At 41.0% G+C, this 18,753-nt stretch overlaps 1 protein-coding gene across 1 annotated transcript in view; it reads right to left on the reverse strand.

Moving 5' to 3' along the window:
* LOC132381897 (mucin-2-like) overlaps window positions 1-18,753 on the reverse strand; it is a 141,491-nt gene that overhangs the window by 15,253 nt on the left and 107,485 nt on the right. Inside the window, exons 34-40 of the mRNA XM_059951608.1 lie at window positions 18,056-18,079; window positions 16,795-16,818; window positions 10,364-10,483; window positions 8,938-8,961; window positions 5,737-5,760; window positions 1,061-1,238; window positions 869-966 (exon numbers count right to left, since the gene is read on the reverse strand). Coding sequence (XP_059807591.1) covers window positions 869-966; window positions 1,061-1,238; window positions 5,737-5,760; window positions 8,938-8,961; window positions 10,364-10,483; window positions 16,795-16,818; window positions 18,056-18,079 — 492 coding nt within the window. The remainder of the gene's footprint in view (window positions 1-868; window positions 967-1,060; window positions 1,239-5,736; window positions 5,761-8,937; window positions 8,962-10,363; window positions 10,484-16,794; window positions 16,819-18,055; window positions 18,080-18,753) is intronic.

Here is an 18,753-nt window from a genome sequence, read left to right on the forward strand (position 1 = left end):
GGCTTTACCCTTGTCTGAATTCCCCTTGCAGTGTTCCTTCCACATCTCATATAAGCTGGAAGTGGGAACCCCATTGATCCTCCCCTTTGGCACCCCTGCCCTAAGCAGCCAGAAAGCGTCCCTTTGGCTATCCTTTCTCCTGGGAAATCCTAGTGAGTTAAGTATGGACATGATGTACTGTCCAGTTTCAACCACAGGGTAATCCAACTGATCAGACAAATTGATAGGCAGCCTATAGCTCTGCATGAGGTTAGCAAGGTTTCCAAAGCCTGTGATATTATCTGTCCAACCAGGGACTCGGTATCTCTCATTTGGGGGGAGGGTTCTCTCTCTTGCTCATCCATCTAAAAATACTCATCTTTTGTCCAACTATTGGATTCTGCCATGACAACACCAAATGTAATGCAGGTTCAAGGATCCAATGAGCGATACAGTAGACACAGGTTTAAAAATGGGAACAATAGGTATTGATTCAAAAATGAATAGTGAAACACTAAACCAGGTATCTAACTAAACGGATACTTAACTGGACAAACGTCTGTCTACATCTGCAAAGCTCTCTCTGAGATCCTTCAGTGCTGGTCATGACTCTCAGCATGAAGTGGGCCCCGTGGATGGCAGGAAAGCACTCACATCAGGAGTCACAAATCCAGAGTGAAAGCAATTCATTCTCGATTTTAAAGGATGGTCAAAGACAGCGTGTTCAAGTTTGGGTCATTTGTATAATAAGTTTTTTAGCAAATATCCCGATAGCTTGGGGATGGTAAAGTGAATGATCAGCAAAGAACACATTAAAATAGATTAGTTTTCATCCCTGCTACTGAAGCTTATGTTCTGAAAATAATGTCTACCATTGTCCCATACTTACAGATAGATTCAGTGCAGGTAAATCGTACTCTGTAATCTTTACACTTCCCATCACTTTTCTCTGTATACACACAATAGAATCCAGTAGCAATGTCGCACCTGTTGACCACAGTGCGAGAATATGGGTAAATTATGAATGCTCTGTAGTATGAAATAATATCAGTGAAAGGATGTGATCAGCTTTGTTACGTACCTACAAATGTCCTCTCCAGTCTGTGAGGATGGAAACCCTGATGCTGTTTCCACCTCACAGGTTATTGGGTGATTACAGATGCGGTATGGAAAAGCTTTTTGTAGACTGGTGAGATCTTCACATATTCCCTGTCCTGAGTAGTTATCACGGTCAAACCACTCAGTTTTGCATGCATTGGCTGAAGATGAGAAACAGAAAGTACATTAATAATGAATACAAATTCTGTTAGATCTCACCTGCTGTGTTTGAATTGCTGCCAATCGATGAACATGATCCATTAGCAAGGGTGAATAAAAATAAGGCAGAGGCAAGTGGAGCAGCCATTGTTGGAGGGACCAGTGTTTAAGTCATGAGGCTTCAGCACTGGCTCGTCAGACTTGGTGAGGAAAGTATCTGGGAAGTCTCTTTTGCTAATCATTCCTAATCTGAGCCTGGCCAGGTGATTGACCTTTCAGTGGGTGAGCACTTAGGGAAGAGTGACCACAATTCCTTAACTTTCAGGATAGCTATAGACCTGAATAGGTATAATCCTTGCAGGAGAGTCTTAAATTGGACTACGTCAAGGTTATTAGGTAGGAACCAAGGACAGTCAATTGGGAACACCTTGTTTCTGGCAAATCCGCTTTAGACATGTGGAGAGTGTTTATAGATCAATTGCATGAAGTACAAGAAACATATGTTCCAGTTAGAAGGAAGGGCAGGGATGGAAATATAAGAGAACCTTGGATGTCCAGAGAGGTGATGAATTTAGTCAAGAAGAAAAGATATGTAAAGCATCAGAAGATAGGATGCCATTGTCCTCAATAAAGCTCCAGCTTTTGTTATTACTAGCAGGTCATCATATCAGAATTGTCATTGTTTCCCAAATTATTGTCCACATTTTCTGTATCTCCTTCCATCAATACCTCCTCTTCCAATCAGATATCTTCTGTCCATGATTACTTCAATGAGCCTTATTGGCCATTATTTGCTGCTTTTTCTTCAATAGATGTGGGACCGCGTTAGGGAACTGGAGATGCAGCTCGATGCCCTTCATCTGGTCAGGGAGAGTGAGGAGGTGATAGAGAGGAACTATCGGCAGGAATTCACACCGGGGTCTCGGGAGACAGATAAGTGGGTAACAGTCAGGAGAGGGAAGGGCAGGAGTCAGATGCTAGACAGTACCCTTGTGGCTGTCCCCCTTAACAATAAATACTCCTGCTTGAGTACTGTTGGGGGGGAACTGCCTACCTGGGAGAAGTAACAGTGGCTGAGCCTCTGGCACAGAGTCTGGCCCTGTGGGTCAGAAGGGTAGGGAAAGGAAGAGGATGGCAGCAGTGACAGGGGACTCTATAGTTAGGGGGTCAGACAGGTGATTCTGTGGACGCAGGGAAGAAACACAGATGGTAGTTTGCTTCTCAGGTGCCAGGTTCTGTGATGTTTCTGATTGCTACAAAGATATCCGGAAGTGGGAAGGAGAACGGCCAGAGGTTTGGTATATATTGGTACCAACAATATCGGTAGGAAAAGGGAGGAGGACCTGAAAGCAGACTACAGGCAGTTAGGAAGGACATTGAAAAGCAGGACCACACAGTTAGTATCCTCGTGATTACTGCCTGTGTCACATGGCAGTGAGTATAGGAATAGAATGAGGTGGAGGATAAATGCGTGGCTGAGGGATTGGAGCAGAGGGCAGGGATTCAGATTTCTGGATCACTGGGACCTCTTTTGGGGCAGGTGTGACCTGTACAAAAAGGATGGGTTGCACTTGAATCCCAGGGGGACCAATATCCTGACGGGGAGATTTGTTAAGGCTATTGGGGAGAGTTTAAACTAGAACTGCTGGGGGGGGGGGGGGGTGGGAACCAAACTGAAGAGATGGAGGAAGAGGTGGTTGGCTCACAAATGGAGAAAGCTTGGAGACAGTGAGAGAGGGAGGATAGGCAGGTGATAAAGAAGGGACTCGCTCAGACTGATGAGTATGTAGATATTAAGAAAGAGGATGTGCTGGAGCTTTTGGAAAGTATCAAGATGGATAAGTCATTGGAACCGGATAAGATGTACCTGCAGGCTACTGTGGGTGGCAAGGGAGGAGATTGCTGAGCCTCTGGTGATGATCTTTGCATCATCAATGGGGGCGGACAAGGTTCTGGAGGATTGGAGGATTGCAGATGTTGTTCCCTAATTCAAGAAAGGGAGTAGAGAGCCCAGGAAATTATTGACCAATGAGTCTTACTTCAGTGGTTGATAAGTTGATGGAAAAGATCCTGAGAGGCAGGATTTATGAACATTTAGAGAGGTATTATATGATTAGGAATAGTCAGCATGGCATTGTCAAGGGCAGGTCATGCCTTATGAGCCTGATTGATTTTTTTGAGGATGTGACTAAACACATTGATGAAGGTAGAGCAGTAGATGTAGAGTATATAGATTTCAGCAAGGCTCATTGAAAAAGTAAGGAGGCATGGGATCCAACGGGACATTGTTTTGTGGATCCAGAATTGGCTTGCTCACAAAAGGCAAAGAGTGGTTGTAGATGGGTCATATTCTACATGGAGGTCAGTGACTAGTGGCGTGCCTCAGGGACCTGTTCTGGGACCCCTACTCTTTGTGATTTTTATAAATAATCTGGATGAGGAAGTGAAGGGATGGGTTAGCAAATTTACTGATGACACAAAAGTTGGGGGTGTTGTGGACAGTGTGGAGGGCTGTCAGAGGTACAGCCGGAGATTGAAAGGATATAAAACTGGACTGAGAAATGGCAGATGGAGTTCAGATCATATAAGTGTGAAATGGTTCACTTTGGTAGGTCAAATTTGATGGCAGAATATAGTACTAATGGCAGTGTGGAGGATCAGAGGGATCTTGGGGTCCGAATCCACAGAACACTCAAAACTGCTGTGCAGATTGACTCTGTGGTTAAGAAGACATACGGTGCATTGGCCTTTATCAATTGAGTTTCGGAGCCCAGAGGTAATATTGCAGCCATATAGGACACTGGTCAGACCCCACTTGGAATACTGTGCTCAGTTCTGGTTGCCCCACTACAGGAAGGGTGTGGACACCATGGAGAGGGTGCAGAGGAGATTTACAAGAATGTTGCCTGGATTGGGTAGCATGCCTAATGAGAATAGATTGAGTGGTGGAGTAACAGAGGATGAGAGGTGACATGACAGAGGTGTACAAGATGATGAGAGGCATTGATCATGTGGATAGTCCCAGGGCTGAAATGGCTAGCAGAAGAGGGCACAGCTTTAAGGTGCTTGAAAGTAGGTGCAGATGAGATGTCAGGGGTAAGTTTTTGTACACAGAGATTAGTGAGTGTGTGGAATGAGCTCCAGTAACGGTGGTGGAGGTGGATATGATAGGGTCTTTTTAGAGACTCCTGGATAGCTACATGAAGCTTAGAAAAATAGAGGGCTATTGGTAACCATAGGTAATTTCTAAGCTAAGGACATGTTCAGCACAGCTCTGTGGGCTGAATGGCCTGTATTGTACTGTAGGTTTTCTATGTTTCTATGTGAAATGGTATCCGCAAATCCAATAGTGGCACGTTTAATGCAAATGGGTAACAAGTTATGGGAGGGTTGGGCATCAAAATGGATCAGCTGACTATGGCATTGTCACAGGTACATACTAAAGAAGGTTATTTCTCTTGAAATATCTTTTTTAAGTGGTTACAGTTAGAGACTTTATTATGATGGTGTCACAATTGAGAGCGGGGATATTAAACAGACAATTAAACAGACATTCTAAACAGTAATGACCTCCACATTTGTAATAATCACATTTCATAGAGAACTACCTATGTCCTTCTATTTGGTGAATATCGATCCAATGATCCGAATAAGCTTACTTTCTACATGATCTTGCTCTAGGTGTAAATTCCAGTTCTTTCCTTTCTTCTTGAGTGGTCCTATCAACTCTCCAGCTGTCCTCTTGTTTATAATGCTTGCACTAAATACCTCAGGATTTTCCTTAATCGTTTTTACAACGGATATTTCCTGGCCGTATTCAGACCTCCTGATTTCCTGTTATGTTCCTTCCCTGCTTCCTTTATATTCTGCAAGAGTTGCAACTGCCTTCAGCTTCTGAGACCTTACATACGTTTGCTTTTGCTTTTTAACTGAATTTAAAACTTGTGTCTTCTAATGATATGAAAATTTCCCATACTTGTCTTTCTTCCTCAGAGGAAAATTTTGGCCCTGAGTTCTGACAAGTAGAACTTCAAATGACTCACACATGCCAGATGTGGACTAACCCAATTACAGCTCCTCCATATCTTCTCTCCTCAGCTGCTTCCTCATGCTGCTGTGGCTTTCCCCTGTGTGTCACTTACTCATGATTTCAGTCTTCACCTGAAATTGATCGTCATTAGAAGAATGCTGGACCTGATGGTTTTGTGATCACTGTCTGCAAAAAAGTTGTGCACTGAAAATCCAATCACCAAGCAAGACACAGTTCCTTTACTTCCCTTAGCATACCAGTGACCTAAACATATTACTTCTGAATGAAACCTGGGATTCTTCAAAGACTGGCAGTTACAAGCAGTAATTACTGTTTGTGAAGAAGACCAACTCTGTGTTACAAGTTTACTAAAGTCAAGAAACACTTCAAACCAGACACAATGTTGTTTGATGGAGATTTTGAACTGTAGTTGAAGTTTGCAATATTTAGCAAGGGAAAGATATACTCACAGGAAGCTGTAGTAGAATTTGCACCTAAAAGTAGAAACAAAACAAATTATTTCATTTTTATTTCAAGTCTGCACATCACACTGCAGGTTCAGCATTTATCTCAGTATCCACTAATCTGAAGAGGAGGTTATACATTTTTGCTGCAAAAGCTCGGTCAAATAAGGTTTGCTCAAGGTTGCTAACTAGATTCTTGGACGACATGACCACTTTGGAGTTAATTGTCTTTACATCCTCACTCTACCCGTTGCACCCATGGAGAATTTTGTAAATATGTCTGCATAAAGCATGTCCAATTAGGTTGTACACACTTATATAGACGTTGCTGTCAAACAGCAGTCAGTGAATGTTAACCACTTGGAACAAGCAAAAGGGGACTGAAACAGCACTGGAGCCCACTTGACTCGTGAAATTCCTGTTCTCTATTGCCACAGAAAATTACGGACTGTTTGATGACCTAAATGCATCCAATTGTTGCAGAAGGAAAAGTTGTAACTGTGTCCCACGTTAATTATAATCAAGGAGCTCTTGAATACAAATGATAAGGTCTTTTTTACCGCAGTCAAAGTTATGCATTTAGAAAAGAAGGATATACTCGCCTGCAGTTGTAGTGGAAGCAGTACCTAAAAGCAGGAAAAAAATTTCAGTTAATTATAATTGGAAAGTTATTGCCTATTTCTATATGTCAATCACCACCTGGCCATTATGTGAAGAGTCTTCTCTCTCCACAAGAGCTTCAACTGTCACCCGCGGCACCACAAAACTGGAGTGGGTATAATGCATTCTCAAACCCAAAAAAATTGCAGAGTGAGGAGTACTCATGACAAGGGTTACTTGAATTTTGAACAACATAGAAGTGAGCATAGTATAGATAGCTATAGTAAGAGGGTGGCAGAGTGAATGATTGCCACTGAAGACATTAACTCAGCTGACAGTCCAGCTTTTCTTTACAGACATGTTATGAAATCAAGTATCACCATTGGCCCATTCAGTATTGAAGCTACTGACTGAGACAGATATTAAGAATTACATTAATAAGAAATGCATTTTCTGATGGTATTCATCTGCTGTCTATATAAGCAGAATATACATGCAGAGATATATTTGGTATCAGAATACATTACAACAAGTTGCATATCAGAGCGTAATGTGTTACGCAATCTCTGATGAGCTGTTAAGTTTCTGTAATGCATCTAATCCAATGGTGGCTACTGACAAGAACAATATCCACTCAACTCCAGACCCGATCCTGACCCCTTCACACGTGCTTCTTATACCCTCTCCTCAATAAACCTCTAGCTTTTGTTATTAGCAGCTTATCATCAGTATCACAATTGTCATACAAACGAACGTATACTTTTTTTTGATTTCTACTGAATTTAGAACTCTTGATTGCTAATGATATGAAAATTTCACATTGTTGTCTTTGTTCCTTACAGGAAAATTTTGTTCCTGAGTTCTGACTAGCTTGCCACCAAATGCCTCTTTTAGGTCAGATGTGGATGAACCCAATAACCGATTCTCCATTTCCTCCCCTCTTGGCTGTTTCCTCCTGTTACTGTGGCTAGCTTTTCCACTGCGTGTCGCTTATTCATGATTTCAGTCTTCAGTTGATACTGATTGTTAATAAAACAATGCTAAATCTGGTCGATTTGCGACAACTGTCCCCTGAAAATCTGTTCACTGAAAACTCCAATCACCATGCAAGACACAGTTCCCCAACTACCCTTAGCATAGCAAAGAACTAAATATATTCCATCTGAATCAGACCTGGGGGGTTCTCAAAGACTGGCAAATACAAGTAGCAATTTTTGTTTGCTAAGATGACCCACTCTCTCTTTCAAGGTTATTCAAGTCAAAAAACTCTTGATGTTGTCCGATGGAGCAATTAAAATTTGCAATATTTAGGATTTGAAGGATGTACTCACTGGGAACTGCAGTAGAACTAGAACCTAAAAGCAGAAAAAGTCAATTTATTTAATTAGAATTTGAAATGCATTGACAGTCATTAACAGTCAACTGTTACACTGCTAAACTGTGGAGCCCTCACATTACACAGCATGTTCACCATTTACCTCGGGCCACTGATCCAGAGAGGAGGTTAAACATTCTTGCTGCAAAAGAACGGTCAAATAAGGCTTCCTTAACGTTGGGGTGACTAGAATCCTGGTCTACATGACCACTTTGGAGTTAAATTAATTTGCAACCTCATTCTATCCCATCCCAGCCATGGGGAAATTTGTAAATATGTCTGCATAAAGCATGTTCTACAAGGATGCACACACCAGGAGTGATTGATAAGTTCATGGCCTAAGATGGAAGGAGTCAATTTTGGAAAATCTAGCACATTTATTTTTCCTACACACACACTTACACACTTAGTCCAGCAGTCGTGGAGCATTCAGATCCCTTCTTTGTAGAACTCGGCGTCTTGGACCTCCAGAAGTGGCCCACAGCAGGGGTGAGTAATAGGTTTGTGTCCTTGGGTAGAAGGAGTTGACTTATTAACTTCAAACTTTCTGCATTTTCACTCAAAGAGTTGAACTACACTTGCATGTAATGAGAGCTGTATAACTCATCTCCTTCATTCCTAGGCCAGGAACTTAATCAATCACTCCTGCTGTGGACCACCTGGAGGTCCAAGAGGTTCTCATTACATGCATTCTTTGAGTGATAATGCAAAAAGTTGAAGTTAATACCTCACCTCCTTCTGCTTTAGGCCACTAATTTATCAATCACCCTGCTGCGGACCACTTCTACAAAGAAGGAATCCATATGCTCCACGACTGTTGGAATAAGCGTGTACAAGGAGGAGGGGAGTATGTTGAAAAATAAATATGCTACGTTTTTCAAAACTGACTCCTTCTACCTTAGTCCACAAACTTATCAATCACCCCTCGCAGTTCATTTGATGTTGTTTTCAAACAGCAGTCAATGAAAGTTAACCACTTGGAACTGGCAAAAGGGGAATGAAACTGCATCGGAGCCCACTTGACTCATGAAATTCCTGTCCTGTACTGAACCAAAAAATAACTGACTGGTTGATGATCTAAATGCATCCAACCGTTGCAGAAGGAAAATGTGTAGCTGTGTTTCACATTAATTATAATCAAGGAGCTCTCTTCAAATACAAATGATGAGGCTTGGCAGAGCCTTTTTACTGCAGTCACAGTTACACGTTTAGAATAGGAAGGATTTATTCACCTGCAGTTGTAGTAGGAGCAGTACCTTAAAGAAGAAAGAAGTTCAGTTAATTATAAATTGGAAATTATTATCTGTTTATATATGTCAATTGTCACTCAGCCATAATGTGGGAGAAAGCAACATGTAGAAGAAGCTGGAGGAACTCAGCAGGTCGGGCAGCATCCATGGAAACCAGCAGTCAACGTCGCGCCCCAAAACACTGACTGCGCGTTTCCACGGATGCTGCCCGACCTGCTCAGTTCCTCCAGCTTGTCGTACGTGGTTCCTTATCCCCAGCATCTGCAGTGCACTTTGTGTTCATAATGTAGGGGAGTATTTTCTCTCTCCATAAGGGCATCAATTGTCACCCACGGCACCACAAAACAGGAGTGGGACTAAGGCATTTGTAATACCAAAGAATTGTACAGTAAGGAGTGTTCAAGACAGTGTTTATTCAAATTTTGGACAATAAGGATGTGAGCATTGATAGCTATAGGGAGAAGGAGGCAGAGTGAATGATCAACTCTGAAGACATTAAGTCAGCTGGCAGTCAAGCATTTCTTTTCAGATATGTTCTGAAATTAGTAATCACCATTGGGCCCTTCAGTATTGAAGCTACTGACTGAGATGGAGAATAAGAACTACATTAATATGAAATGCATTTTTTGAATGTGCTCATCTGCTGTCTTTATAAGCAGAATATACATGCAGAAATATATTTGGTATCAGAATGCATTACATCAAGTTGCATATCAGAGCGTAATGTGTTACGCAATCTCTGATGAGCTGTTAAGTTTCTGTAATGCATCTAATCCAATGGTGGCTACTGACAAGAACAATATCCCCTCAACTCCAGACCTGATCCTGACCCCTTCACACGTGCTTCGTATACCCTCTCCTCAATAAACCTCCGGTTTTTGTTATTATCAGCTTATTATCAGTATCACAATTGTCATACAAAAGAACGTATACTTTTTTTTTATTTCTACTGAATTTAGAACTCTTGCTTGCTAATGATATGAAAATTTCACATTGTTGCCTTTGTTCCTTACAGGAAAATTTTGTTCCTGAGTTCTGACTAGCTTGCTTCCAAATGCCTCGTTTAGGTCAGATGTGGATGAACCCAATAACCGATTCTCCATTTCTTCCCCTCTCGGCTGTTTCCTCCTGTTACTGTGGCTAGCTTTTCCACTGTGTGTCACTTTCTCATGATTTCAGTCTTCAGCTGATAGTGATTGTTAATAAAACAATGCTAAATCTGATCGATTTGCGACAACTGTCCCCTGAAAATCTGTTCGCTGAAAACTCCAATCACCATGCAGGACACAGTTCCCCAACTACCCTTAGCATAGCAAAGAACAAAATATATTCCATCTGAATCAGACCTGGGGGGTTCTCAAAGACTGGCAAATACAAGTAGCAATTTTTGTTTGCTAAGATGACCCACTCTCTCTTTCAAGGTTATTCAAGTCAAAAAACTCTTGATGTTGTCCGATGGAGCAATTAAAATTTGCAATATTTAGGATTTGAAGGATGTACTCACTGGGAACTGCAGTAGAACTAGAACCTAAAAGCAGAAAAAGTCAATTTATTTAATTAGAATTTGAAATGCATTGACAGTCATTAACAGTCAACTGTTACACTGCTAAACTGTGGAGCCCTCACATTACACAGCATGTTCACCATTTACCTCGGGCCACTGATCCAGAGAGGAGGTTAAACATTCTTGCTGCAAAAGAACGGTCAAATAAGGCTTCCTTAACGTTGGGGTGACTAGAATCCTGGTCTACATGACCACTTTGGAGTTAAATTAATTTGCAACCTCATTCTATCCCATCCCAGCCATGGGGATTTTTGTAAATATGTCTGCATAAAGCATGTTCTACAAGGATGCACACACCAGGAGTGATTGATAAGTTCATGGCCTAAGATAGAAGGAGTCAATTTTAGAAAATCTAGCACATTTATTTTTCCTACACACACACTTACACACTTAGTCCAGCAGTCGTGGAGCATTCAGATCCCTTCTTTGTAGAACTCGGCGTCTTGGACCTCCAGAAGTGGCCCACAGCAGGGGTGAGTAATAGGTTAGTGTCCTTGGGTAGAAGGAGATGACTTATTAACTTCAAACTTTCTGCATTTTCATTCAAAGAGTTGAACTACACTTGCATGTAATGAGAGCTGTATAACTCATCTCCTTCATTCCTAGGCCAGGAACTTAATCAATCACTCCTGCTGTAGACGACCGGGAGGTCCAAGAGGTTCTCATTACATGCATTCTTTGAGTGATAATGCAAAAAGTTGAAGTTAATACCTCACCTCCTTCTGCTTTAGGCCACTAATTTATCAATCACCCTGCTGCGGACCACTTCTACAAAGAAGGAATCCATATGCTCCACGACTGTTGGAATAAGTGTGTACAAGGAGGAGGGGAGTATGTTGAAAAATAAATATGCTACGTTTTTCAAAACTGACTCCTTCTACCTTAGTCCACAAACTTATCAATCACCCCTCGCAGTTCATTTGATGTTGTTTTCAAACAGCAGTCAATGAAAGTTAACCACTTGGAATTGGCAAAAGGGGAATGAAACTGCATCGGAGCCCTCATGACCTCATTTCTTGACTCATGAAATTCCTGTCCTGTACTGAACCAAAAAATAACTGACTGGTTGATGATCTAAATGCATCCAACCGTTGCAGAAGGAAAATGTGTAGCTGTGTTTCACATTAATTATAATCAAGGAGCTCTCTTCAAATACAAATGATGAGGCTTGGCAGAGCCTTTTTACTGCAGTCACAGTTACACGTTTAGAATAGGAAGGATTTATTCACCTGGAGTTGTAGTAGAAGCAGTACCTTAACGCAGGAAGAAAGAAGTTCAGTTAATTATAATTTGAAATTTTTAATGTTTATATATGTCAATCATCACACATCCGTAATGCGGGAGAAAGCAACATGTTGAACAAGCTGGAGGATCTCAGCAGGTCGGGCAGCACCCATGGAAACCAGCAGTCAACGTCGCGCCCAGAAACACTGACTGCTCGTTTCCACGGATGCTGCCCGACCTGCTCAGTTCCTCCAGCTTGTTGTACGTGGTCCTTTGTCCCCAGCATCTGCAGTGCACTTTGTCTTTATAATGTGGAGGAGTCTTCTCTCTCCACAAGGGCATCAATTGTCACCCACGGCACCACAAAACAGGAGTGGGAGTAAGGCATTCTCAATCCCAAAGAATTGTACGGTAAGGAGTGTTTAAGACAGCAGTTACTGAAATTTTGGACAATATAGATGTGAGCATTGTTAGCTATAGGAAGAAGGAGGCAGAGTGAATGATCAACTCTGAAGACATTAAATCAGCTGACAGTCCAGCTTTTCTTTACAGACGTGTTATGAAATCAAGAATCACCATTGGCCCCTTCAGTATTGAAGCTACTGACTGAGATGGCTAATAAGAATTACATTAACATTAAATGCATTTTCTAGTGGTAATCATCTGCTGTCTTTATAAGCAGAATATACATGCAGAGATATATTTGGTATCAGAATGCATTACATCAAGTTACAAGAATGCATTACATCAATGACAGCGTAATGTGTTACACAATCTCTGATGTACCGTTAATTTTCCCTAACTCATCTAAGCCGATGGTGGCTACTGACAAGAACAATATCCCCTCAACTCCAGAACTGATCCTGACTCCTTCACACATGCTTTGTATACTCTCTCCTCAATGAACCTCCAGCTTTCGTTACTATCAGCTTATCATCAGTATCACAATTGTCATACATAAGAATGCATACTTTTTTTTGATTTCCACTGAATTTAGAATTCTTGTGTCCCAATGATAAGAAAATTTTGCATAGTTGTCTTTGTTCCTTAAGGGAAAGTTTTGTTCCTGAGTTCTGACCAGCTTGACCTCAAGTGACTCGTATATTTTAGTTTCAATTAGTTTCAATATAATTATGGAGAAGGATAGGACTGGACCCAGGGCTGAGATTTTTGATTAGAAAAATGCTAACTTTGAGGAGATGCGAAAGGACTTAGAAGGAGTGGATTGGGACAATTTATTTTATGGGAAGGATGTAATAGAGAAATGGAGGTCATTTATATGTGAAAATTTGAGGGTACAGAATCTTTATGTTCCTGTTAGGTTGAAAGGAAAGGTTAAAAGTTTGAGAAAGCCATAGTTTTCAAGGGATACTGGAAACTTGGTTAGGAAAAAGAGATATATCTACAATAAACAAAGGCAGCATTAAGTAAATGAGGTGCTTGAGGAATATAAAGAAAGTAAGAAGAATCTTAAGAAAGAAATTAGAAAAGCTAAAAGAAGATACGGGGTTGCTTTGGCAAGTAAGGTGAAAATAAATCCGAAGGGTTTCTCCAATTATATTAATAGCAGAAGGATATTGAGGGATAAAATTGGTCCCTTGGAGAATCAGAATGGACAGCTATGTGTGGAGCCAAAAGAGATGGGGGAGATTTTGAACAATTTCTTTTCTTTGGTATTCACTAAGGAGAAGGATATTGAATTGTGTAAAGTAAGGGATACAAGTACTGGTGCTTTTAACGAATATAAAAGTGGATACATCTCCAGGTCCTGACAGGATATTCCCTAGGACCTTGAGGGAAGTTAGTGTAGAAATAGCAAGGGCTCTGACAGAAATATTTCAAATGTCATTAGAAACGGGGGATAGTACTGGAGGATTGGCGTATTGCTCATGTGGTTCCATTGTTTAAAATGGGTTCTAAGAGTAAACCTAACGAATATAGGCCTGTCAGTTTAATGTCAGTGGTAGGTAAATTAGTGGAAAGCATTCTTAGAGATGGTATATATAATTATCTGGATAGACAGGGTCTGATAAAGAATAGTCAGCATGGATTTGTGCGTGGAAGGTCATATTTGACAAATCTTATTGAATTTTTTGAAGCGGTTATGAGGAAAGTTGACGAGGCTAAAGCAGTGGATGTTGTCTATATGGACTTCAGTAAGGCCTTTGACAAGGTTCCACATGGATGCTTAGTTAGGAAGTTTCAATCATTAGATATTAATATTGAAGTAATAAAATGGATTCAACAGTGGCTGGATGGGAGATGCCAGAGAGCAGTGGTGGATAACTGTTTGTCAGGTTGGAGGCCGGTGACCAGTGGTGTGCCTCAGGGATCTGTACTGGTGCCAATGTTGTTTGTCATATACATTAATGATCTGGATGATGGGGTGGTAAATTGGATTCGTAAGTATGCAGATGACACTAAGGTAGGTAGCATTTTGGATAATGAAGCAGGTTTTCAAAGCTTGCAGAGAGATTTAGGCCAGTTAGAAGAATGGGCTGAACTATGGCAGATGGAGTTTAATGCTGATAAGTGTGAGGTGATACATTTTGGTAGGAATAATCCAAATAGGATATACATGGTAAGTGGTAGGGCATTGAAGAATGCAGTAAAACAGAGTGATCTAGGAATAATGGTGCATAGTTCCCTGAAGGTGGAATTTCATGTGGATAGGGTGGTGAAGAAAACTTTTGGTATGCCAGCCTTTATAAATCAGAGCATTGAGTGTAGGAGTTGGGATGTAATGTTAAAATTGTATAAGGCATTGGTAAGGCCAAATTTGGAGTACTGTGTACAGTTCTGGTCACTGAATGTCAACGGAAATTGACACTGAATGGAAAGATGTCAACAAAATAGAGAGAGCACAGAGAAGATTTACTAGGATGTTGCCTGGGTTTCAGCACCTAAGTTACAGGGAAAGGTTGAACAAGTTAGATCTTTATTCTTTGGAGCGTAGAAGGTTGAGAGGGGACTTGATACAGGTATTGATTGAGGGGGATAGATAGAGTTGATGTGGATTGGCTTTTTCCATTGAGAGTAGGGGAGATTCAAACAAGAGGACATGTTGAGAGTTAGGGGGCAAAAGTTTAAGGGTAACACAAGGGGGGATTTCTTTACTCAGAGAACATAGAACATAGAATAGTACAGCACATTACAGGCCCTTCGGCCCACAATGTTGTGGCAACCCTTAAGCCTTGCCTCCCATATAATCCCCCACCTTAAATTACTCCATATACCTGTCTAGCAGTCTCTTAAAGTAGAGTGGCACCTGTGTGGAATGAGCTTCCAGTAGAAGTGGTAGAAGCAGGTTCGGTATTGTCATTTAAAGTAAAATTAGTTAGGTACATCGACAGGAAAGGAATGGGGGGTAATGGGCTGAGTGTAGGCCAGTGGGACTAGGTGAGAGTAAACGTTCGGCACGGACTAGAAGGGCCGAGATGGCCTGTTTCCGTGCTGTAATTGTTATATGGTTATATATGTCAGATGTGGATGAACCCTATAATATCCCCTCCTCAGCTGTTTCTTCATGCTACTGTGGCTAGCTTTTCCCATGTGTGTCAGTTACTCATGATTTCAGTCTTCACCTGGTACTGAATGTTACTAAACAATGCTAAATCTGATCAATTTGCGACAAGTGTCCACTAAAAATGTATTCACTGCAAATTCCAATCACCAAGCAAGACACAGTTCTTCAACATCCCTTAGCATATCAATGGCCTAATTATATTCCTTCTGAATGCAACCTCAAATTGCCAGTCTTTGTTATAAGTGTTCCTTTGACCCTAGCAACTGCAGTGCACTTTCTGTTCATAATGTGGGGGAGTCTTCTCTCTCCACAAGGGCATCAATTGTCACCCACGGCACCACAAAACAGGAGTGGGAGTAAGGCATTCTCAATCCCAAAGGATTATACAGTAAGGGGTGTTTAAGACAGTGGTTATTCAAACTTTTGACAATATAGATGTGAGCATTGATACCTATAGGAAGAAGGAGGCAGAGTGAATGATCAACTCTGAAGACATTAAATCAGCTGACAGTCAAGCATTTCTTTTCAGACATGTTCTGAAATTAATCATCAACATTGGCCCATTCAGTATTGAAGCTGCTGACTGAGATGGATAATAAGAATTACATTAATATGAAATGAATTTTCTGATGGCACACGTCTGCTGTCTATATAAGCAGAATATAAATGCAGAGACATACTTGGTATCAGAATGCATTACATCAAGTTGCATGTGAGAACGTAATGTGTTACGCAATCTCTGATGTGCTGTTAAGTTTCCCTAACCCATCTAATCCAATGGTGGCTACTGACAAGAACAATATCCCCTCAACTCCAGACCCCATCCTGACACTTTCACGCGTGCTTCCTATACCCTCTCCTCAATAAACCTCCAGCTTTTGTTATTATCAGCTTATCATAAGTATCACGTTTGTCATACAAAAGAACGTATACTTTTTTTTGATTTCTACTGAATTTAGAACTCTTGCTTGCTAATGATATGCAGATTTTGCTTGTTGTCTTTGTTCCTTACAGGAAAATTGTGTTCCTGAGTTCTGACTAGCTTGCCTCCAAAAGCCTCATTTATGTCAGATGTGGATGAACCCAATAACCGATTCCCCATATCTTCCCTTCTCAGCTGTTTCTTCCTGTTACTGTGGCTAGCTTTTCCACTGCGTGTCACTTTCTCATGATTTTAGTCTTCAGCTAATACTGATTGTTAATAAAACAATGCTAAATCTGATCGATTTGCGACACCAGTCTACTAAAAGTTTGTTGACTTTAAACTCCAATCACCATGCAAGACACAGTTACCCAACTACCCTTAGCATAGCAATGAACTAAATATATTCCTTCTGAATCAAACCTGGGAGTTCTCAAAGACTTGCAAATACATGTAGCAATTATTGTTTGCTAAGAAGACCCACTCTCTCTTTCAAGACTATTAAAGTAAAAAAACTCTTCAAATTAGAGATGATGTAGTGCGATGGAGCTTTTAAACCACAGATAAAACTTGCAATATTTAGGATTTGTGGGATGTACTCACTGGGAGCTGCAGTAGAACTAGAACCTAAAAGCAGAAAAAGTCAATTTATTTAATTAGAATTTGAAATGCATTGACAGTTATTAAAGGTCAACTGTTACACTGCTAAACTGTGGAGCCCTCACATCACACTGACGGTTCACCATTTACCTTGGGTGACTAATCCAGACAGGAGGTTAAACATTCTTGCTGCAAAAGCATGGTCAAATAAGGCTTCCTTAAGGTTGGGGTGACTAGATTCCTGGACTACATGACCACTTTTGAGTTAAATAAATTTGCAACCTCATTCTATCCCATCCCAGCCACAGGGAATTTTGTAAGTATGTCTGCATAAAGCATGTTCTACAAGTATGCACATACGAGGGGTGATTGTCAAGTTTGTGGCCTATGGTAAAAGGAGTCAATTTTAGAAAACCTAGCACATTTACTTTTCCTACATTTACACACTTATCCAGTGGTCATGAAGCATTCGGATCCCTTCTTTGTAGAAGTCGGCGTCTTGGACCTCCAGAGTGGTCACAGTAGAGGGGATTAATAAGTTTGTGTACTTAGGTAGAAGGAGATCACTTACTAACTTAAAATTTTCTGCATTTTCACTCAGAGTTGAACTGCAAGTGCACGTAACAAGAGCGGTATAACATCTCCTTCCAGTTTGGGCCAAGAACTTATCAATCACCCCTGCTGTGGACCACCTGGAGGTCAAAGAGGCTCTCAATACATGCATTCTTTGAGTGATAACGCAGAAACTTTGAGTTAATAACTCACCTCCTTCTGCCTTAGGCCACTAACTTATCAATCACCCTGCTGTGGACCACTTCTACAAAGAAGGGATCCATATGCTCCACGACTGCTGGACTAAGTGTGTGCATACAGGAGGGGAGTATGTTGAAAAATAAATGTGCCAGGCTTTTCAAAATTGACTCCATCTACCTTAATCCACGAACTTATCAATCACCCCTCGCAGTTCACTCGATGTTGCTTTCAAACAACAGTCAATGAAAGTTAACCACTTGGAACTGGCGAAAGGGGGATGAAACGGCATCGGAGTCCACTTGACTCATGAAATTCCTGCTCTGTATGACCCAGAAAATAACTGACTGGTTGATGATCTAAATGCATCCAATCGTTGCAGAAGGAAAATTTGTAGCTGTGTTTCACATTAATTATAATCAAGGAGCTCTCTTCAAATACAAACGATGAGGCTTGACAGAGCCTTTTTACTGCAGTCACAGTTATGCGTTTAGAATAGGAAGGATATACTCACCTGGAGTTGTAGTAGTAGCAGTACCTTAAAGCAGAAAGAAAGAAGTTCAGTTAATTATAACTTGGAAATTATTATCTGTTTATATATGTCAATTGTCACTCAGCCATAATGTGGGAGAAAACAACATGTAGAAGAAGCTGGAGGAACTCAGCAGGTCGGGCAGCATCCATGGAAATGAGCAGTCAACGTCACGCTCTGAAACACTGACTGCTCGTTTCCACGGATGCTGCCCGACCTGCTCAGTTCCTCCAGCTTGTTGTACGTGGTTCCTTATCCCCAGCATCTGCAGTGCACTTTGTGTTCATAATGTAGGGGAGTATTTTCTCTCTCCATAAGGGCATCAATTGTCACACACGGCACCACAAAACAGGAGTGGGACTAAGGCATTTGTAATACCAAAGAATTGTACAAGACAGTGTTTATTCAAATTTTGGACAATAAGGATGTGAGCATTGATAGCTATAGGGAGAAGGAGGCAGAGTGAATGATCAACTCTGAAGACATTAAGTCAGCTGGCAGTCAAGCATTTCTTTTCAGACATGTTCTGAAATTAGTAATCACCATTGGGCCCTTCAGTATTGAAGCTACTGACTGAGATGGAGAATAAGAACTACATTAATATGAAATGCATTTTTTGAATGTGCTCATCTGCTGTCTTTATAAGCAGAATATACATGCAGAAATATATTTGGTATCAG

The sequence above is a fragment of the Hypanus sabinus genome, chromosome 27 (assembly GCF_030144855.1).
Source record: "Hypanus sabinus isolate sHypSab1 chromosome 27, sHypSab1.hap1, whole genome shotgun sequence".
NCBI classification, from domain to species: Eukaryota; Metazoa; Chordata; class Chondrichthyes; order Myliobatiformes; family Dasyatidae; genus Hypanus; species Hypanus sabinus.